General features: G+C 31.2%; 1 protein-coding gene across 3 annotated transcripts; it reads right to left on the reverse strand.

The window, feature by feature from the left end:
* Positions 1–6185: 6185 nt before the first annotated feature.
* LOC145041205 (small ribosomal subunit protein uS4y) lies at positions 6186–9186 on the reverse strand. Of its 3 annotated transcripts, none has more exons than XM_078989180.1 (4): positions 9078–9186; positions 8134–8218; positions 7652–8033; positions 6186–6493 (listed from the first exon to the last, which is right to left on the reverse strand). In XM_078989180.1, the coding sequence occupies exons 2-4, from the start codon at positions 8159–8161 to the stop codon at positions 6310–6312; spliced, it is 594 nt and encodes a 197-aa protein (XP_078845306.1). In that variant the 5' UTR covers positions 8162–8218; positions 9078–9186; the 3' UTR covers positions 6186–6309. The 3 variants fall into 3 exon arrangements, with proteins under 3 accessions (XP_078845306.1, XP_078845308.1, XP_078845307.1); XM_078989182.1 differs by lacking the exon at positions 9078–9186 and adding an exon at positions 9048–9070; XM_078989181.1 differs by lacking the exon at positions 9078–9186 and adding an exon at positions 9010–9034.
* Between the last annotated feature and the right edge of the window lie 14633 nt (positions 9187–23819).

Raw genomic sequence — 23819 nt, forward strand, 5'->3', positions numbered from 1 at the left:
TTGTTTCTTTCAACCAATAAACCTAGGTTTGATTCTTGTTGTTATTTTTTAAACTAATATACAAAAGCTTTAAATGGTTTTCATAATGTATATAAAGTTCTAGCTCATGAGTGGTGTTTCTTCCTTTCAACTAGGGATGTAAAAGAGTCGAGCTTCACACTAATCGAGTCAGGGTCGTTTAAAGTTATTGAAGCTCGGGCTCGAGCTCGTTATGAATCTGGAAGCTCGAGCTCGGGCTCGAGCTCATGAAACATATATGAAACTCGGGATTGACTCGTTAAGGGTCTTTGTCCGTAAAGCTCGTTAAAGATCGGTATCAAATCGTTATTTTTCCATATTTTAATAATATAATAAATAATAATATATAAAATAAAAGTATGTTATACAAAAGTTCGTTTAAGCGCGCGAGCTTAAACGAGCTTGTAAGTGCAGGCTTGAGATCAAGCTCGTTTGTTAAACGAGCTTTATTCTAGGTTGGAGCTCAGGCTCGGCATGTTTCGAGTTTTTAACGATTCGATCTCGAATAGTTCAGCTCGTTTACGTCCATACTTTCGACTAATGTTTTTTATTTCAAACTTGGTCGGCCACTTGTTTCCATTTTTTTCACAAATCTAATTTAAAATAATCTAATAAAATTATCCATTAAGTTTACCAAAGTAGTTGAATTATTGGTAACTATCTTTAGATTTCAGCAAATTATTTTATATTTATGTCTATGTACTTTTTTTCCTAAATAATTCGTTGGCATTTTTAAATATGTCAATAAAAGAATATATATATATATATATATATATATATATATATATATATATATATATATATATATATATATATATATATTCAGGTTCATTTGATACCATTCTAATTTTATGAAACCGTGAGATCAAATCTAAAAATAATTTTAAAATGCAAAATAAAAAGAAAAATCCAAAAATTCTTGTTTTAATTATTATTTTCGAAACTTTATTTACCTAAAAAAATAAATAATAAAAATAAAAATAAAAAAAATAAAAATAAAGTTACCGCTTTTTTTTTTTTTGAAAATACGTGAAATATTCTAATAGAATATTACACTGTGCATTTATAATATGATTTTTAGAATGTTTAGAATATTCTACTAGATTTGCCAAATATGTAGAATATTCTAAATATTCTACTAAAATATGTAAAAAAATATTTTTTTTTTTGTATTTAATTTTTTTTTTTTGATTTTTTTTTTTTGGAAAATATATATTCCGAAAATGATATTGGAAAAAAAATCGAATTTTTTTTAATTATTTTGCATTCTAAAAAGGTTTTTGTTTTATCTACTAAATAAGTTGATAGAATTGCGTCTCACAATCTCATATATATATATATATATATATATATATATATATATATATATATATATATATATATATATATATATATATATATATATATATATATATATATATATATATATATATATATATATATATATATATATATATATATACACTCACAAACCCGGATATTAATATTATTCAATATAACATTTTATTAAGTTCAACTCAAACTAGTACATATATTAGTTTTTATATGTAAACACACTTTCATTATCATAGTAGTCAAGAAACACTTTAGACATATTACTTATTTTCATTTCTACTATAGTTCATTAAATTAAAATTATATATATGAAAAGACATCGTTTGGATATTCCGGCCCGACTCTTTTTTTTGGGTTTTTAGATAAAGAAAGACTAAAAGAATATTTAAAAAAAATCAAAAAAAAAAAAAAATCAGTCTTTATAAAACCAAAAACAAAACCGGAGGTTTTTTAAAGTGATTCGGTTATTCGGCTTTTTGGTTTGGTTTGCTGTTGATCTATTTTTTTTTTTTTTTTTTTTTTTTGTACAGCTTATAGTTATCTTACTATAGATGTCTGAATTTTAAAGCGCCTTGTTTTTTTTTCTCTTTTGTTTCGAACCTCAAATCGACTTGAAATATCCCTAGGGACTTATAATAATAATTGATGATCAAGACAAAATCCAAATTGTAGGTCACATGCATGCAATAAATATGGTCTTAAAGGATGTAATCGCATTCAAACAAACCAACAATATTGATTACATAAATCGCATTCTGGAGCATGCAAAATGATTATACAAATTGTTAGAAAAATAACAAACATTCTTTAAATACCAATTAATTTGTAGGAGAGTGTGAGATACCAGTTGTAAGTTAAGATGAATGTTTGCACAACCTCATAGACAAGAAATACCACTTGCGGTTAGGTGCCTTAAGTCCTTAAGTCTTAACCATATAATCATAGTTTTGTAAAAGATCAATCAACATGTGGATATCAATGGAAAGAATCTGAACACAATTGGTTTTCTCGATTTATTCATACAATTAATATGGATGATTGATAAACTAGTTTTCCATATAATCAAGAAACCAATTTGTTTAGCCAAACAAATCAAATCGTTTTTTAACCAGAAAATGTGTTTTAACATGAATGCTCAAGTAGGAAAATATATCAATTAATCAACAAGTTGCTCACACTAAACACAAGTAATCACTAATCGTGAAGAATCTAATCTCAAACACAAAAACAGCAAAAAAATAAATAAATAAATAAATAAAAATTAAAAAAAAAAAAAAAAGTAGGTGAAGAAGTATGTTAGCAAATAATCACAAATTTTAGTAACCAAGATTTGAAAATATTAGTCAATACAAGACTTATTCAAATGTTGAAACTCTTCACCTAAAGCACACAACTCCCAATCGCACATTTGTTTCAATTTTGATCAAAAAGTCAATAATATGTAGCAAGCTATCATATCATGACTTTATGCCAAGTAGTTTAACAAAACAGGTTGCAGAAAATATATGGCAAGAAATGAATATTTACACATTATCATTTAACAAACAATAGTAAGGCATTTTCTTAAAGTGAAGTTACTTATCAAAGTAATGAATATCAAGTTGGACAAGACACATAAATTTTGTAATCGAATAAATTAAATTATCTTTGATATTCGACATAAAAGTGAAGGGTGCTTCTGAAAATTTTAGTGGATTTTAAATAAATAAAAAAACACCATGAATTATACAACCAAGTTTGTAAGTTTGAAATAGTCACCACGAACACTAGCCACAAATATAATGATAAAGTGAGTATGAAAGAAAATTTGCAAACAAGGTTTTGTTTCAAAACTCCGAAAGCTTTTGGTGGCTTTTGGTTCAAAACTAAATGTTTATATTATTGTAATTTTTAAGTTTAAATGTTTTACTGATCATTGGACGATGACATTTGTAAGTTTATTTCAAAACTTGTATTGAGACGGCTTTTGTTCCCATGTTATATGGTCAATTATTAGGGGATTAAGTTTGATCCAAAAGGGTTCATTCATTACAAAGAATGTTACACTGTTGCACTTTAAGATTAAAATAATGTCTTGAACAATGTGGATTGATATAAAACCACTGCGTAAATAAACATGTGTATAGAAATGTCAATTTGTTAATTGCTTAACGAACCAACAATGGGCCAACTATATGCCAACATAATTATTATTGTTTTTTAGCACGTTGTTTGCAACATTATTATTATGGTTTTTCCTTGTTTTTTTGAGGTGCTTCTTTACCCTTTTATGATATTTTGGACTGTTGTGCAATAATGTTCGGCGAATTTACACATTTAGTTATTTAAATATTTTTTGTGCTCAATTGGTCCTTAACGTCAGGAAATACCGACTAACTAAGGGTTTGAGGGGAATTGTATACTTTTTACAGGTGACATGTTGATGTGGCTTAACATATGTGAGTTTGTTTTTAGCACTGTAACACAACAAAGTTTGACGAATCTACACATTTAATCACTCAAGTAACCGGCTATTTCTATATCAGGTAATGTAATTGTGTAATTGATAGGTAAAAATTCAATTTTAATGATCTATTAAACACAAAAAATATTTGATTGACTAAATATATAAATTCGTCAAACTTTATTGTGCTACAATACTAAAAATCCTTCTTTTTCAATGGATTAAAGTGTTAATACTAACTTACTAGCCCCTCAAACAACAACATATAGCCATGGAAGTTTAGTAGAATATCCTTTAAGTTAAAACGGCATAATCACATGTTCACATGTGTATTTTTAGACTTATTGGTTGTTTTTAAAGTTCAAAAATTTATAATTGTTTAACAATATGAAAGCTATGGTCAATTTTGTGAAACTCTTTGAAACACCATCAAAGAACAGGTATTTATATTCTAAAACAAAAATGTATTTATTAATATGCTGATGAGGACAAAACATAATGATTCAAACTAATAATCAAAAGTTGTGTTTGACTATACAACAGCTAACTTATTATCAATAGGGAAAATGACGTATATGTCTTATTATGTTTCTAGGTTTTACCCATTTAACCATTTAACTTATTTTGTGGTTTTATAAGGAAAAGAAATCGTGAGCAACTTGTCTTTTTAGTCACCTCCACCTATTTTAGCAGGTTTCAATGCCACATCAGCAAGATTTTCCCCGTCAGTCATGTCATGTCATCGATTACCATTACCCCACCCCTACCCAACACCCTTCTACTCTTCCCTACAAGAACTTCAATTCACTAGTGACCATCTCCGATCACCACCTTCGGTTCGAACCACCTGTCAATTAATTTGCCCCCTTTTTCATTTGTCACCCATTTCTTTTATACGAATCCTAACCCCACTTTCACTCTCGATCTCTTGATCTCTCGACAGAAAACTAAGCAATTCTTTATCTCAGTCATTCGTGTCGCCCTTAATTGTGACTTTCTCACCACTTCATCTTTTCCTCTCTCCTCTTTCTCTCTATATCTCTACATCGATATATAAATTAGGGTTTTTGGCCCTTTAATTGGTTCTTTCAGATGAGTGCCTTGTCGGGTCTGTAGCTTACAATAATAAAGACTTCGATGAATCATCTGTTGGTATAAGTATTGTGCCACTGCTACAAGTGATACTTTTGCTAATAACGAGCCTCCAGAAGACGTTATTGTTGTTGATTCTGGTGCTTACGGTGGGGACGATAGTGATACTGGTAAATGAGGTAGAACAAAGGGGGGGGGGGGGGGGGGGGGGGGGGGGTCCTCTGAGAAGTTGTTGGTAAGGGAGAGTGGAATCGGGTTGATGGACTAGTTCTATGCATCCAAGTTTCCGACTCGATTTGGTTTTACAGTGGATGGTATATTGATTGGAAGAATGACCAAAGGCTTGATGATTGTCTTCACTATTGCATTGTTGCTGGGAAAAGGTTCTTGAAGATACTTATATTGGTGGTGATAAATGCTCTAAGGTTTGTTGTTCTATTGAATTTCAATCGTTTTTCATGCTTGGATCCGGTTGCTATTTGGGTAATTTGAACTGTATGAATAGAATTTGGTGGATGTGTGTGGATTTGGGCGATATTAAGTTTGAAATTGAAATTTTGTGATGAATTAAAATGACACCAATTGAGGTTTAGTGAATGGATGTCCAGTAAGCATAAATGGAAAAATGTGAAAGATTTCATCATTTTGAAACCTTTTCTAATTGTTATTTATCTTCCATATATCTCTGTAAATTTTCTGATTGAAATTCGTTTAGGATCTGCTATTTATCCCTTCAGAGAACAAAAAGGGTGTTTAGATGTTAGTGTTTGGGTAAACTGTTTAAGATGAAGATTGAGAGGAAGAGGACATGGTTGATGTCTTGTAGATTGTGTTCTTGAGAGAGAGATGTAGATCCTAGGATGAAAAATTAAAAGTCAACATGGGAAATTTGGTCAACAAATATCCATATGGTAAAGGGCAACCGGATGACCCTTTCACTTCAGTCAAAAGGACATAATCGACCTGAAAAAAACAACTCAACGGATAAACCGTAGAAAGTTCGTGGGGCCAAAATGTCATTTTCCCTTATCAATATCACTATAAAGCCATTTAGACATCAAGTAAAAAATCATTTTTTAAACTCGATAAGTAACTTAACTACTTTTCTGTTGCCAACTTTACTTAGTGGTTGTTTCTTTTTCCTTGTTAACCAGATAAAGGTTTTTCGACTAAACTAATTAAGTCATTCTGTCTTTTACGATTAAAGCGGACATTTAGCTTTAGGTTTGCTTGATTAATAAAAACAATATGACAAAAAAAAAAAATAAGCATAAAGTTTTAATGTTACGACACTTACTTGATTGCATAATATCCATCCATATTATCAAATAAAAAACTTGCTATGTTTAGAGGTTCTGAAAAATATCAAAATAAAGCATGTTGACAAGATAGTAAAAAAGATGAAACATGATGACGGGTCATCACTCTTCATCATCCTCGTCAGCATCCCCACCTGATGCCTTCTTGGCAGCCGCCTTTTGGTTCTTTCGCTTGACTCTGCCAGGTCGCCCGCCTCCAAAGGGACTGGTGAGAGAAAAGTCAATATGCTTCTGGGAGTCAACACGCACCATGAATGATGGAACATTCACCACTTGCCTTCCCACCCTGTTGTATAATGGTGGAATGGAATCACAGACAAACGGAATGGAATCACAAACAAATGGAATGGAATGAGTGGTAACACCGTAACAGAATTGATGAAACGAGTCATTTAAACATGGTGTGTTGGTATGAATGATTAGAATTTGCATATGAACATTTTTCATTTTGTTTAAAATGTATAAAAAAACTATCTACAGAATTAATAACAGAATTGATGGAACATTTCAAATTGTCAAATAAAGGCCTTTATCATTTTATAATATATATATATATATATATATATATATATATATATACACACACACACACACACACACAGAATTAATAAATTAAATACCATGAGAATCTTATGATTGTAATAAAAAATTAATTTAATTGTTTTTGAAAAATGAAAATAAATTAATTAGTTGAAGTATAAAAAAAACTTGGTTAATCTCTTGAAAGGCCTTATATTTTGGGTTTTTTTCCGGAGTAAACCTCATCATTATCTTTTTCACAAAAAATACCTTAAATCTTTTCATTCTTCCAAAAAAACCCTCAACTTTGTCTTTTTTTACCGAAAAAAACCACACCCTTCTAAATGGTTCGAAATAAATCTTCAACTTCTTTAGTTTTTTTCCCTCAGAAAAATCAAAAAAGACTAAAAGGGCCAGATTGGAAAAAATGAAAAAATGCAAGGTCTTTCTCACGAAAAAACTGAAGTTGAGGTTCAATCCAGAAAAAACACAAAATATAAGGTCTTTTATGAGATTAACCCTAAAAATTTAGGGTTTTATCCAGAAAAGTCCCATTATTTTAGGAAATCTTTTGATAAAGTCCTAAATCTTTTTTTAACAGAAAATAACCAATCATTTAACATTCTTCGCAAACTAACAAAAAAATCAATTTTTTATTTTAACAGAAAATGACAGATTATGTGATTTTCTCAAAATAATGGGACTTTTCTGTTCAAAATTTTTCTTAGAACTTTATCAAAAATTTTCCCAAAATAATGCGACTCTTCTGCATAAAACCCAAAAACTTATAAAAAATTAGTGTCATTGACAATTATTAACTCCGCTAATTCCATCATTACCAAAAACTACCTAAAAAATTCAGTAAATAATGACTGAAATGACCTATATATATATAGTAAATCAAGAATTTAATTTAATTACATACCTGATGTGCCTTTGCTTGATGAGAACTCTAGCATGGTGGATGGATTTGGCCATTCCAGTTTTGAAGACAAGTGTCTGTAAACGGCGTTCAAGAAAGTTTTCAACAGTAAGGGCAAGAACGTAATCTAGCTTGTTTTGGCTCTCATCCAAAAGTCCATATCTGTTCATCCTTCTCATAAGGGCTTCACCTTCAAAGATCCTACGTGGGTCCTTTTCTTCAAGGGTCAGAAGCATTCTTGCAGCATTACGGATTCTGCTCAGAGCATATTGAACTCTCCAAAGCTCTCTTTTGCATCTAAGCCCATATTCTCCAACAAGCTTCAGTTCAGCATCTAATCTTTCCTTCTCGTATGGACGACGGGGTTTCTTGAAAGTTTTTCCATCTAAAACACATTTTTGGATCTTGTTATTATCATATTCTTGTGTCAATTATGATTGAATTTGTATAAAAAGGAGTGAAAAGAAGGGTTAAAGATGAGTTACAGTTGCGGTAAAAGGAAACGTGCACCATTGTTGTCTATGTCAATGCTTGTTGCTCCCTCTCTCTCCTTCTCAGCTGCTGAATAAGCTGATGTTGAAAACAAAAATGTTATGGTTCAATGGAGCTACAGAAGGACTTATTATTCTATAGAAAACAATCTCAGAAAGCAAAGTAAACTGATAAAGGGAAATCACATTAGTTTCATCATATTGTGAATGTTACAACAAAAAAATTCAACATTTTGGGATTATAAACTTGGATTGATGATATATTCATGTGTTAACATATGCATGTTCATTGGTAGTGATTTACTGATTTATACTTGATATGTGATCTGAAAACACACTTGTTGAGTTGCTGCTCGTTTAAAAGGTACTATATTGAACAAAAAACTCGAAATCAACATCGGACAGAAATGTTTCAGAAATATATTTGGCAAACTTTATTATTGATTCGCATGCTCTTCGGCTACAAAATTATCATCACAATACTGTTAGATTGCAACAAAGAAAATCTAATGAATTGTAGATCTTCTGAAACTAGATTGATAGCTACAAGAAGATGCACCTCAAAAGAACCGTTTAACATTATAAAATCGAAACTCTAGTTTGTAAACAAATAATATGCATATAAAATTATTCAGAACAAACACACGCCCATAGAGAGCTTAAAAAAAGTGATTTTAGGAATCAAAGAGATAACACGTCAATTTTTTTAAGAGAATGACATATATACCGAATTAACGAAAGCTGTGGGTAAAAAAAGACAAAGCATCGACGCAGAAAGAACAAATTCTAAGAATTAACGGCTATAACGATCAAAATAACCAATAGATCAAGCTAAATGAGGCCAAAATCCAAAGACGGAACAATACATACATGTAAATTACATAAAGAAACAAAGCTGAGGTATTAACTGAACGAAAGAGGGAAGAAAAACTTCAAACCTGCTCAATGAGGACGATGCGAAAAATAAACCTGCAAAAGCAGTGAGGTGAAGCGAACAAATATCATTAGGGTTTAGAATAGATAGGTCTGTGCGAATGGGCCTAAGGCCCATCGGATCTACTAATGCTGGGCTACTCTACAACAAGAAAATGTAATTTCTATTTTTCTTTGATAGTTTCTAATCACGAGTAATTCATGTAAATTAGTTTTGGTTAAAAATTTATGATTTAGTGTATCAGATGTGATTGTGATACTATCAGAGACTATTCTCCTATATATTTTCAATGTATAAATTGTAGGTTCCCATTTAAAATTCAAAAATGCAAACCGTATACATATGTGATTTTAGATTTTTATAAATCGCAAACCTTGCTATGAATGTTCTACACCATGTTGTGCGGTATCTCTATCTCTATATATATTAAACCAAAAACCTAATGACATCACTTGCAAAAATCAGGGTCATTTATTGGGTTTCATTCATTCATCTCAACCCTAGGATCATTTTGATGATGTCATCCCATCCTCACACAAAAAAATATTAACACGCCTACGTCATTTTGTAACGTCTTTATATCAACCTTCGTCAAAACTCTGCGTATTAGTCTCCTCCTACTTTGGTAGCAATTTGTTACCACCATCTTCCCTCACCTTTACCTTTATTCAATCTTCACGAACCATTCAAACGGGCATATTTATTATATATTCTTCTTGAGGACCCAATTAGAAGACACAGAAAGGGTTTTGTGTTTGGGAAAAGGGTTTCCACTTTAGATGTCATTTGGGTTCCAACAGTCTCTGTGATTTTGTAATTTAGTATGTATAAACTTTTAGTTCGACAAGTTTTCTTGATTCACCTACGTTACTAACCTTGGATTATTTCATTGTTTTCGTTCAATTTATTAGGTTACATTGAATAGCAATATAGCAGCCCCAATGGGCATCGATTGTAGGTAAATCAAAGATGCTAATCCGGTTTTCATCTGATTTGAGAAAATAAGAAAGTGACGGTGGTGGTTCTTGGTCCGGTGGTGGCAATTTCGTCAGAGGGAGCATCGTTGATGATCGACGAGGCGAACAAATAGGAGGGAGAAGCAGCGATTTTTCGTCGGTTGGCTTCGCAAACTGATGTGGTCTCCCAGGTTCGACGGTTTGAAGGGAAGAATGCGATGGGGTAGGGCATCAGCGAGGTTCGAATGGGTCCGAAGAGATGGAGAGCGTGAAGAAGCATCGAAGACATTGTGAGTGGTTCATTAGGCGTGATAAGAGAGAATATGGTTTCAATTTTTGACCAATTCAATTTCGAGAGGAGTTCTGTTAGCTTCACATTCGATATTTAAGGGATAAGAATCACATTCGATATTTAAGGGATAAGAATAATCAAACTTGAATTTCGAAATGAATACACATAATCAATCTTATCTTAAATTTAAAAATTCAAAATTTGATCTTTGATTTTTTTAGTCAAATGCTAACTTTTAAGTCGTACAAGCCCTTAGACACTATTTACAGTCATTTTAAGCATTGAGTAATCTTGGATATTGGTTTGGTCAATATTAGAAAAAATCAAAATAATAATCACGATTTATTGACTAAGTACATACTTACATTTCCTATATTTTTTGTGATCTAATCCACTATAAATTACCAAAGCTTCCTATCCTATAATTCTTGAAACCGTAAATTTGTGATCATCCAAAACCCCAATATCTAAAATTCATTCTTTTGCTCGAGTACTACAAAAGAAAAATAATCATTGTTCTTTTTTAATTTAATTGGTTGTATGTCTATGTCTTTTGCATACATAAGTCGCAACAGGTATGTGTTATTTGTGAATTCACATAATTTGTATGTGTGTTTGTGTTTTTTTGGCCAATACATAAACTAACTCTCAATCTCTCTCGGATCCTGCAAAAAAAATAAATAAATAAATAATAAATAAAATAAAAAAGTATGTTCAATAATGTTTGTAACTGTGTGTACCTGTGTTTACATACACAATATAACTCTCTCTCTCTCTCTCTCTCTCTCTCTCTCTAATACAACATACTACAAATACATAAATATACAAACTCCTCTTTCTCTCTCTCTTTCTCTATCCCTCTCTTTCTCTCTCTCTCTCTCTCTCTCTATTTTCTTTAATGTTGTCTATGTGTTTTTTGTGTTAACATGATCTGATCTCGGTTCCTGCAGAAAAAACAAACATAACAGGTATGTTAAATGGTGGTGTTTGTGACTATGTGTGCCTGTGTTTACATACTAACACAATATAACTCTCTCTCTCTCTCTCTCTAATAAAATACAAAACATATATATATATATATATATATATATATATATATATATATATATATATATAAACTCCCTCTCTCTCTCTCTCTCTCCCTCTTATCTTAGTGGTGTCTCTGTGTGTTTTTGTGTTAACAGAACCGAAATATTCAACATTTTAGCCTTTTTTTTTTCATGCACTCTCTCCTTCTCAATTCCTGCATAAAACATAAATCTTATTAGGGAATTTCTTTGTGAAATGTAATTAATACACATTCTAACTCTCTTTAATTGAATGATTGTGTTTTTTCTTTACATGTCCAGAAACATATACATAAACAGGTAGCAGACATATTAACTCTCTTTCTCGGTTCATGCATAACAAATATATCGGGTAATTTTATTTACAATTTTTTCAATATTCATAATTTTCTTTCTAAAAATAGGGTGTTAGGTGAAAATTGTTTTTTTTTTCCAAGTTTAGGGTTTTTTGCAAGTTATATGTTCAAGGTAATGGATGTTGAGGTTGTTGATAACCAGTTATGTGATATCATTGTGTGTGATATATGTAGAGAAGTAGGTTATGAGCACTTACTTGCTATATGTAGTAGATGTCTGGATGGCATCGAACACAAATATTGTATGCAAAGCATTAAAGATGAAGTACCTAAAAATGATTGGTTATGTGAAGATTACAAATTTGGTGATGTTTACGATATTACAAGGGTTCAAGTGGAACCATTCAACAATCAAACCACCAAATCTAAAAAAGAAAAAAAAAATTGAATACACAAACAGAATATGACAAGCAAATAAAAATTCCAAAATTACCCCTACAAGATGAAGTCATTATACTTTCAAATTAGAAAGTTATGAATGAAGAAGATTTCATGCAAAATGAAATTCCACGACTACCCTTGGAACAAGAATACATTATCTATGGAAATGAGAATACACAAATGAATTGGTGGATGAACTATGACCAACGGAAGATCGTCGACACCAATGGCTCTCTCTTGGGTAAATACAAAAAAAATAGATGAAGACCTTTACATCAGTATAATATAGTATAAATTACAAATATAGATTAGGTTAACTATTGTGACATACTACTTTATGAAGGTTTAATTCAAATAATAGTAATGTACTTTCTATCGGTTGATTATTATAACACCATTCTTTTGTTTTTATCAAAGTATTTCCATTTTATTTATGGGCTGTTTGGTGTTATATTTATATCCATTGGTTTTTATGGTAACCAAGCATATTATTGAAAGTACATTACTATAAAACGACTTTTCACAAGGCACATGTGTTTTATAAGAAAATGAAAGTACAATGTTATAAATTGAATACTTTTCAAAGTAATATACTTACATAACAAACAATTGTATTAAAGGGTTGTTTGGTATTAATTGTAAACTCATGGGCTGTTTTGGTAAATAATTATATATTCATTGGCTATTTGGTAATATATTTTACCCTAAAAAACAACACACACACACACACACACACACATATATATATATATATATATATATATATATATATATATATATATATTATCCTTTTATTTATCCCAAACTTAAACTATTTATTCTTTATTTACTAAAATATTACTATAACCAAAACATTTTAAATTTTTAGATTTTTTTTCATCATTACAATTTAAACATTCGACCAATGCATCAAATAACATCCTAATATCATAAATTTAATTAAGTTTCTATTTGTTATGGGTAAATTAAAGTAGGTTGTTATTTCTTGGGATAATTCATATATTTTTAATTCGGTTTTCGGGACAGCACATGTTATATAAATGCTTTTGTTATAAGATTATACTTTAAACTTTTTTCAATATACAATGTGATTACAAGGAAAATGAAATTCTAATGCTATAATTTAAAATTATATACTTTAGATTTAAAATATCCATCTTTTGATTTTATAAATTTTGGAAATTCAGATATTTAAAAATGGATATTACATAAACAAGGAACAAAATTAATATATTTGACATTATCCTAAGTTTAATTTTGAAAAACATATCCTAAAACTTTCAACAATATCGAACCTATCCTAACTACATAAATGTTGGTTGTTACATTGATATTATCCTACTTTTTAATTTATAAATCTTATAATACTTATCTATCCAAACAAGTTGTAAAATTCAAATATAAAACTTATATATTCGAATATTAATCTTATCATATTTATTTATCCAAACTAATTATAATATTTAAAATTCAACATTTAAATAATACATATTACATCCCTTAATAACAAACAAACTTTATCAGAAAATCATTATATATACCTAAGCACTGCCGCCATATTCCAACCTATATATCAGTCAAATTCAATAGTCCAACTATCAAAAAGTATGTTAAACTATTTGTTATTGTTCTGATTATCATTTTAAATTTATGTTGAGTTATATTAACACTTAATCTTTTCCTCCTTGGCAGCCATCAAGGCCTTTAACATGGATGTAGAGATAGCAAGATATGAAACTTGTGAAAAACAACTTTCTCTCCTCCAAAAAAACGTGATTTGACACTTCAATCTTGGAAATGGAATGATGTGGTTGATCTTGTAAGTTCTGATAATCAAGAACAGTTGACTGACGAAGATGTAGATACGGAAGATACAACTCACTCGGTAAAACCATTGAAAATGCCCCGAGTCACAATTCAGAGGCGAAACAGGTTCTCTAAGCTTAGTCATCTACCGGATGACAAAGATTACCAGTATGTCATGATCATTTGAGTTGTATTTACACATCTGTTTCATAATTGAATAAAACTAATTTAGTTTATATATTATATTTTTTTTTAATTTTAATCACTTCATTGCTAAAATGATTATTTCTAAATATGTTTAAATTTTATGTCTATTATTATTATTTTCAAATAACTTTTTGCAAATATGGTTTGGAGTTACCTGTAGATGTGAACCATCCAATACATGGTGAAGATGATGCGCCACATCCCATTGAAGATGATGTAGGTGTGATCCAGCCAAATCTGACTGATAATGATGAATCAGAGGCGGGTGGTGACTGATCCTAGCAAGAAAGATCATTATTATTTTTTAATAATTTGAATGATTTTTGCTTATAGCAAGTTGAATAGTAGGTATTTTATCTTTATGACTCTATGGTTTTAGATGCTTTGATATTGGGATTTTATGCCTTTTATGATTATTATTGAATTTTATGGTTTTTTAATCATACTTTTCATACTCTATTTGCTTTTTCGTTATTGTTTACCATGGCATCCTACTTTCATTTCTTGTTACAACATTCTAAAATTTCTTTAGATAAATACAATGCCTTATTTAGAAAAAATGTTAGAAAGTAGAATGTTTTATTATAAAGAAATGAAAGTAAGATGCTATGACTTTCAGGAATCTCATAAGAGATCCACTTTTTAAAATTATAAAAGAAAAAGTAAAATAAACTCGAGTCAAATGTGTTTTAAACAGAAAATTCAGTTCGATAACATGGCTTTTCCAAATGAAATCTGTTTTTAATAAGGAAACAAAAGTACAAAGTTATTATTTAGGCTTTTCAAAGTAAACATCTTACGTATTAAACAACATGTACTAAGGGGTTGTTTAAAACTAATTTTAAACTCAACAGCTGTTTTGAAATATAATTATGTATTCATGGGTTGTTTGGTAATATAGTTTACCTTATGGTCTGTTATGGTAAAAAAAATATTGATTCAATAACCTGATAAATAAATGCAAGAATACAGTATTTCAACCTAATAAATAATTCAATAATCATTCATGATAATATATCCTTTTTTCTTTATTATCATGCATTTTATTTTGAAAAGTTAATTAAAAATCCATTTTAAAAACCTCAGCGGCTGTTTTGGTAAATAAATACATATTTATTGGCCCTTGGTATTATTGTTAAAGTCATGGGCTATTATGGTTTCTTATAGCATCTTACTTTCATTTCTTATTACAACATTGTATACTTTTTAAAAGTACAATGCCTTATTGAGACAAAAACATTGAAAGTATAATGTCGTAATACATAGAAATGAAAGTATGAAATGCAATTCGAGAAACAAAAACAATATAATGGTAGATACTATTAATACTTACCTATTTCTCTTTATGCAAAATCTCATTAGTCTCCTAGATAAAGCATACCTGCAATGACAAACAAATAATTGAATAAAGTACATGGTTTTTCCAAATGAAATGTGTTTTTAATATGAACATGAAAATACAGTGTCATAATTTGAAGACTTTTCAATGTAAAATGCTTACAAAAGAAACAATACGTATTAGGGGCTGTTTGGTATTAACTTTAAACTCGGGGACTATTTTGGTATATAATATATTCATGGGCTGTTATAATAATTATCCTTTTTCCAAACTAACCATCACTATTATCCTAATTTTAAATTTTAAAACATAATCCTAAAACTTTCTACATTATCAATTCTGTCTACATTTTTAAATTCAAAATTTAACAAATGGATAAAATCATTTTTATCTTATCCCTCCAAAACAAACTTGAATTCAATATATATATATATATATATATATATATATATATATATATATATATATATGTGTGTGTGTGTGTGTGTGTGACATATTCCACCAAAAGCCACATTTACTTTCCATTCGCATCCATAGGCGTGGATGTGGATAAAACAATGACAAATATGACATATGGAGTATACACTTTTGTGTGAATGGATGAATATATCATAGAATTGATTAGTTAATCCCAAAGGATGGAAAACATCGGTACTTAAAGTTGTATTTTTATGATGCTGATTATGAGATGTCACATAGACTCAAATGGAAGAATACTGATAAACAAATTGCTCAAAAGTTGATCCATGTTCTTGACACAAACCCATACGTGCAAGTATTTCAAAGACTTGCCGATCTGGGGCCGCTTGAAAATTACTGAGTCACTTTGAATGCATCAGTAGAACTTGACCAAAGGGTATACAACATACTGACCACATCCGAGGCACCATAATAATTATTGTCTACTAATTATAAAAAAAATATATCATGTATGACATACAACTGTATATATTACACACCATATATAATCATAAAGTTTCCATAATAAAAATTCCAGGTCACTGGTATTTGGATTGAAGGTAACGAAAACATGGCCGCATATAAACAAAGTATTATTGTGTATGACAGATCTGAAAAACCACGAACAATTCAATCTTACTGGGGATGTTATGATCCATTGTGTTATCCTTTATTTTTTCCTAATGGCGAATCTGGATGGCATTCTAATATCCCAAGACATGGATTTCCCATCAATAATATTATTAACGACGACGAAGACATCCAAGATGATTTTAGAAGGCACACATATCATAAATTTTTAAATTTTAGTTTAATTAACAAAGATTACATGTTTGTGCAAATCATTAATTTTTTTTTGTTCAAGACATCAACATTGTATGGACTCTAATACAAAAAGAGGGTGGAATATTGTAAGTATGCGGGAGTACTATTGCTATAAGTTTCAAATCCGGTCAACTTATAATGTAATTTTGTTGGGAGGAAGATTAGTACAACAATTTGTAGTAGATATCTACATCAAGATTGAGACTTCACATTTGGAGTTCTGTAGAGAAAACCAGTCCTAAATAAAAAAAATTAACGAGACTACTTATATACCTCGCATGAAGTTGACCCCATCCGATAAAAAAATTTCATTCCGTTTTCAACAAAGACAATTCCCAATAGTAGTTTGTTTCGCTATAACCATTAACAAAGTCAAGGACAGTAATTATCAAATGTTGGATTATACTTGCGTAAATCTGTCTTCACCCATGGTCAGTTATATGTAGCTGTTTCTCGTGTAACAAACAAAAAAGGTTTGAATATACTCATATGTGACGAGGAATGTCATTCAACTAATAAAACAAAAAATGTTGTCTACAAAGAGGTCTTGCAACATTTATAAATATTTACCGATTTCAGTGTTTCTTCTTCACATTTCAATAACAACAATAGTCATAAACTTTCTTTTATAATTATTTTGCAATATATATAAATGTTTTTATATTTTTTTAATACATTCTCCGCGTTTAACGCAGGTTATAATCTAGTTTAAATTTATAATTCAAACTTTAAGACGCCTTATAAGTAATATGGCTAACTATTTTCTCATTATAATGTAACAAGTGATAAAAATACATACGAGTTTAATATGAAACTAGTAAAAAAATCATGCGCTTCACCGTGGGTTTGAATGGTGTGTGATTTATAATGGCAAATAATTTGTAATCAAATTGCTAGAATAGATTTTCTTAACGTTGGTACGTTGCCAAAAAAACATCGATGCTAACTATTACATTCATCATAATGGCAAATAGTTTGTAATCGAATAGCTAAAATAGATTTCCTTAACACAACGAAGCAAGACTTAAAAGAAATGATATGGCATTCATTTTTGTAAACTTTAAAAAAAAAAAAAAAAAAAAAAAACAAACAAACAAACAAACAAACAAACAAACATATGCAAATTCAAAAAGAACCTCGTGCAGCATGACCAAAAGAAGAGCTATTAAATGAAAAGGGTAGAAGAAGGTAGCTATACTTTAATTTTCTTCAGTGTTTCTGTAAAAAGCAAAAAATAGCATTGTACGTTCAAAAAAATTAAACATAAATGTAAAAAGAGTAAATTTCCATATATATGAAAATTAAATAGTATGTTGCTATAAAAGTAATAGTTGTAAGGTAGTTTCAAAGTATTGTGTCCTAATAAGATAAGTTGAAAGTATAGTATTATAATTGGGTAGATACTCCAAAGAACAATAATATGATGTTATAATACACAATATAACAAAAGCAGGATAGTGATAATTGAATATGATTTGTTTTTTTACCTATACATGAGAAGTATTCACATCTTTCATGAAGAAACGAAATGAAATGTTGAAAAAAAAATTGTAGGATGATAATGACCGCTATGAGGCCAAACAACCTATTCAATAAACATATTAATATGATAATCTTGTACTTTTTTTAAAGCAAGAGAAAGACACTACTAATAATAATTAATGAGTAATAATAGTGTACCTTAAGGACACCTTAGGGACATGCTATAGCCCGATCGTAATGGTGTATTTTGTATAAATTTAAAAAGTTTAGAGACCAAAGGTGAACACATTGAATAGTTGGATGGCGGAAGTCAACCTAAACCTATGTTGATAAAAATGTAATGAATTAAAACATTGTACTTGCAATTTTTTCTTGTTATGACATTATACTATGAAAAAATCTTAGAATTGCTCATATTTAACAAAGTACAAATACAGACAAATGAAAGTAAAATGATATGATAAACAAATAAAGAAAGCACGTTGTTAGTTCTTGTATTGGAGCATAATCAGGAATAGAAAACACAAACCTGCAACCATATCCCATGCGTTATAGTTTAGAACAGAGTCAAGATTTACATTAGATTGAGTTTTTAAGGATTGCTTCCAAAACTATTTATAAGGTTCCAGTAGTTGTCCCTCCTGCCATATAATGATGGGAGCCGTCTCCACAGGAAGGCTTCCCGCACCCAACTACAAAATGTTATAAGTAAGGGGCTGTTTGGCAAGATCTGGATTTTTAAAAGGTCTGAATTTCTAAGAGGGTCTGAATTTTTAAGATCTGAATTTTTAACATGTTGTTTTATTGGAATCTCTGAATTTTTGTACTGAATTAAAAAATGACTATTTTACCCTTCATATTATTTTTACCGAATTCAATGTTTATTTTTATAAAATAACTGAATCAATTCCTTCAATAATCAAAAAAATATATAAACATCATACAAATTCAAAATTAAACAAAAATCTAAATAGAAACATTTTGGATGACATTGTTAAAACTAAATAGATTTTTATTAAATACAATGCTCTAATTGGAAGAGATGGAAATATGATGTTATAGAGAAATCAGTAAAAGCAAACTTCTATTTTCTCATTTACACATCATGATAAGTACAATACCCTTATCTAATGATCATTGAATACATGCCTACACAATTAAACAATACCATTCACAAAGCTTCTTTCTTCCATGTAAAACAATGGGTAAAATATTCATTCACCAAGAGCAAAAAACAAGGCACCAAAAGTTAAATTCAACACTGAACACATGAACAAATTCCACAAAATTAAACAATAAACATATGAACATTTTATATTGGATGCAAGTTTGTTACCAAACATCATTAACAATGGACTATTTATTCAGACTTATATCACCATAAACCAATTGTAAATTTGTCATTAGAAAATTTAACTTGCAACTATAATGAAAACAGGCTTCTAAAAAGCATGCGCATAAGAATAGAGTAGAACAAGCAAGCAATCAGAATGGTGATGTGGATGTTAAGCAGCATTGCTCTTGTTTATATTTTGTGAAAGAAAACAATGGTAGTGATCAGTAGTTAGGTAAAGCTGCTTCTAGTGGCAATAAACATCAACATGGAGATTTAGAGCATTTCTAGTGGCATTGGTCAAAAGGGGAGCTTGTAATAGTTTGTAATGTTCTTGAAACTACTTGGGTTGAGTTGGGAACCCATGGTTATTGGGAAATCGATTTCAATTTAGAAAACCAATTGCAGAAAATTTGCGATTTTAGCAAATTCAATATAAAAAACTAAATTTCAGAAAACCGATTTTAGAAAAGTTCAACAGTATTAACAAAAAAAGAGAGAAACGACATAAACAGATGCGAGAAAGAATAAATACAAACTTGTGGTGGAAACGCCATGAGATAGCGATGGGGAGGGTGGCGATGTGGATGAGGGTTGTCGGTTGTTCTCCAGCTACTGATGGTGAGGGTAAAGAGCGACATAAACAGATGCGAGAAAGAACGGGACTGGTGGGAGGCGCAGGCAGCGGCGCTGGAGGAGGCGGGGGTTCTAGTGGAGATGGTGACTGGCCAATGTCTAGAGTGGTGGAGGGTTGCAGGTCGTCGAAGATGATTGAGAGGGGAAGTCGTGTCGTGATATAGAAAATATAGGAGGGTATATATTTTGGGCAAAATAGGAACACACATCTACTTTCTTTTTTTCAGATACAAACTTATGTGTAACACCCGTTTATTTAATAAATAAATAGACGAATTAATAAACGAATAATAACCCTAAAAGCGGAATAGTGTAGACAGGAGTTAGTTTTGGGGGTTAGAAAGTTATAATTGGAAGTTTAAGGGGTTAAAATGTAATTTTCGGATTAGTTTGTAGAGAATTTTGAAGGTTGAGGGATGTTTAGTAAATTATGGCTTATTATGAAAGGATTTGGAAGTCAGGGGCTGAAAGGTAAACATTGGATTAAAGTTGAAAATATTTTAAGGAGTCAGGAGCTAAAGGGTAATTTTCAGACTTAAAGTGAAAAGTATTTATGGATGGAGGGACTAGATGCGTTAATATGGATAATGTTTGGAATTGGACGGGACATATAACCCGTCACCCATGCGTTGCCAAACCCTAACCCTACTCTTCATTCATCCGCCACTTCCTTTCTCTATCTCCCCACCCCCAACCGCCGTTATCAGCTCCGTCCACTAGCACCACTAAACGACCACCGATGGCTCTTGATGTCGACACTATCGAAGATCGTTAGGATTCAGGAAGACGCCACAACAATTGGAGATCAGAGGGGCGAAGTCGACGTCCAATTTGCCACCAACCTTTCCTCTTCTTCCCTTCGTTCTGCTGCCCATAGCCACCGAGACGACCGTCGGTACCATGCTAGTTGTCGTCACCTTCGACTCCATTCCACAACGGCTAGTTGTCGCCGCTGCCATTCCGTTAAAGACCAAGATCGTCACTGATATCGTTAGAAGACTGCTACATCCCGCCGACGCCCTCCGTTCGCCACCTGCCGCCATTTTTCTCCTACTTTCTGCCTTCGTTGCCTTATCTCATCACCACTAGCCACCATGGGAGGTGGTTGTTGTAACGCCCGCATTTCTGGGATTGTCATTAATAGCAATGTAATAGTCTAGGTTAACCTTTGTAACCCATTTTGAAATAATAAGAATGTATTATTTGAGTATTATGTGTTTTGTGCTTAATTGTGTGACTTAAATGAATTAAGGATAAAAAATATGAGTTAAAATGAAATATTAGATAAGCCCTATATCGATATATGAAGACGTAGTGGTCGTAACGAGCTTTCCGAATATATATAGAATGCCGAAATCTGAGTTATAACAAAGAAGTTATGACTTGTCGAAGTTTCGCTACAGAACCGGTACGACACAACACGACCTAAATAGTGAATTTACGATAGAGCGATATTTAGCCTTAGTAACATAAACGAAAGTTGTAGAATACATTAAACTGAGAGCATGCATAAAAAGAACACCCAAATCTGACTTCGTATGAGAAAATTATGATTTTTCGAAGTTTCGACTTAGTGGTATGCAGCCTGAATACTCGATTTGAGATCGAGCGGTTTTTAGCCAACACATCTAAATGAGAATTGAAGATTTCATCGATAGTAGTCCAACGGTAAAAAGACAGACGAAAACGAATGTCAGATGAAGAAGTGATGAATTTATAACGGAGTTTTCCTGTCCCGACCCACTAAAAATAAATAATAAAAATAAAATCAAAAGCAGCCAACGGAGTCTAAACAAAAGTTGTAGAGCGTAGTCTCACCTAAGCGTTGATATAAAGAACATCGAAAACGGAGTTCGTATGAAGAAGATATGAATTTCCGAAGTTTTTTAATAATTAATATTTATTATTTAATCTTTAAATCGGATAGTTATCCGAAGAAGTCAGCAATCCGATCCACACTACGCACAACGTTGTTGAGTACGCCCAGCATACACCAATGCGTGACCCGCCTCGCACTCGAGTGATCCGATTACGTAAGCGATGACGAATCCGAAGCGTACGCCCCGCGTACTTAGCATTACGCCCAACGTAATGCGAGGCTTCAGCCTCTATAAAAGAGCATGCGAGGGCAACCAATTCTTTTGCTCAATTTTTATTCTCTCTCTTGTTTTGCATCATTTTGCATGCAACTTATACCCCGAAGCAAGTCCCGAAGCCCTGAAGATCCCGAGAAGTGCAATTTTTGAGCCGAAGCTCTACCCGCGAGAAGCCCGTTTTTTGTGAAGATCTTCCAGATCTACCGATGAATACTACTTCTACAAGTCGTAGTGTTGTCCGATCATCTTCTGATCAAGTGAGTGTGTAGTTACTTTCTTCTAACGCATAATCATGAAGTATTTTATATAAAATATGTGTTATGTGTATATTTTGTTGTTATATGTGTATTCACTTTCTTCTATCTCATGGATATGATTTATTCTCTATGATATATGTGTTATGTGTATGTGCCTCATCTGTTGTTTGGAATATGTATTGAATAAGAATGCTATACAAGTTTTAAATTATGTATAAAAATATATATTTTTATCTACTAATATGTTGGGTAGAACATGGGTCGACAGTTGATGTGTTATAAACAGATGAGAGGTCTCGATGTTGTTGTTGTTGATGATCTAGTTATTTAGCGGAGTATGGATAACGACCACATACTCTTTCTAGACAGTCCTGTGGAACGCTAGCAGGTTCATAACCTGTAGGTGTTGTGAACGATGTGTTCACCGGTGTACTCTATCCCCCTCATGGTTGCCTTTAGGACATCTATTGTTGAGGAAACCCCTTAGCAGTAATGTCCGTCTCGATGAAAATCCTAGATTAGGTCCCTTGAGATAGATGTTGTTTTAGGGACGTAAAGTGAGCATAACGGGAATGGGTAATCGGGTTATTGTTGGTTGGTAAAAGTAAATATAATTATTTGTTGTGGGTTGAAAACCCTATATGCTCACTAGGCACCCAAGTCTGACCCTATACGCGTGGATATAAATAACGTCAAAAACGAAGTTCGTATGAACGAGTTACAAATTATAATAGCATATTTACGTATTAAAATAAAGTATAAATCATATATAGGTACACACACACACACACACACATATATATATATATATATATATATATATATATATATATATATATGTAAATATCATTAGAAAGGTATAGACGATGCAGTCATTATAAGACTAATGTTGAGTTCTTTTGACATTAGTTTAATACAAATATCATTAAATCTATTTAAAATAGTATTATAAAGGGATGTTTAGTTGTTTATATAACTATAAGGTCATTAAGTAATTATGGAGGGTAGTTTTTGAAAATTCAATTAGTATAAATAAGAGCCTTGGGCTCTCATATTTCTTGCACCATTCTCTTGATTCAAGAGTCTTTCTCTCCTTATCCCCCGAGCATTTCGGTCCCTCGTGATTCGACTTCTCTTTCTATAGTTTTTAGTATAGTAAGGTGAGCGCTGAAGGGTTGCACGAATCTTTCTTAGAAAGATTCAGCGACGAAGTTCTGCCCCTGCAGAGTCCGACTCCTAGCTAAAATCTCATTG

The sequence above is a fragment of the Lactuca saligna genome, chromosome 4, assembly GCF_052625555.1.
Source record: "Lactuca saligna cultivar CGN05327 chromosome 4, ASM5262555v1, whole genome shotgun sequence".
Taxonomy (NCBI): Eukaryota; Viridiplantae; Streptophyta; class Magnoliopsida; order Asterales; family Asteraceae; genus Lactuca; species Lactuca saligna.

What these genes read in the sequence shown, in the direction of transcription:
- LOC145041205 (XM_078989180.1), bottom strand. Translation starts at nt 8,161, where the DNA reads ATGGTGCACGTTTCCTTTTACCGCAACT. An exon ending in CGTTTCCTTTTACCGCAACT is followed by an intron (nt 8,034 to 8,133) that starts GTAACTCATCTT and finishes AATGTGTTTTAG; the next exon opens with ATGGAAAAACTTTCAAGAAA. An exon ending in ATCAAGCAAAGGCACATCAG is followed by an intron (nt 6,494 to 7,651) that starts GTATGTAATTAA and finishes ATTATACAACAG; the next exon opens with GGTGGGAAGGCAAGTGGTGA.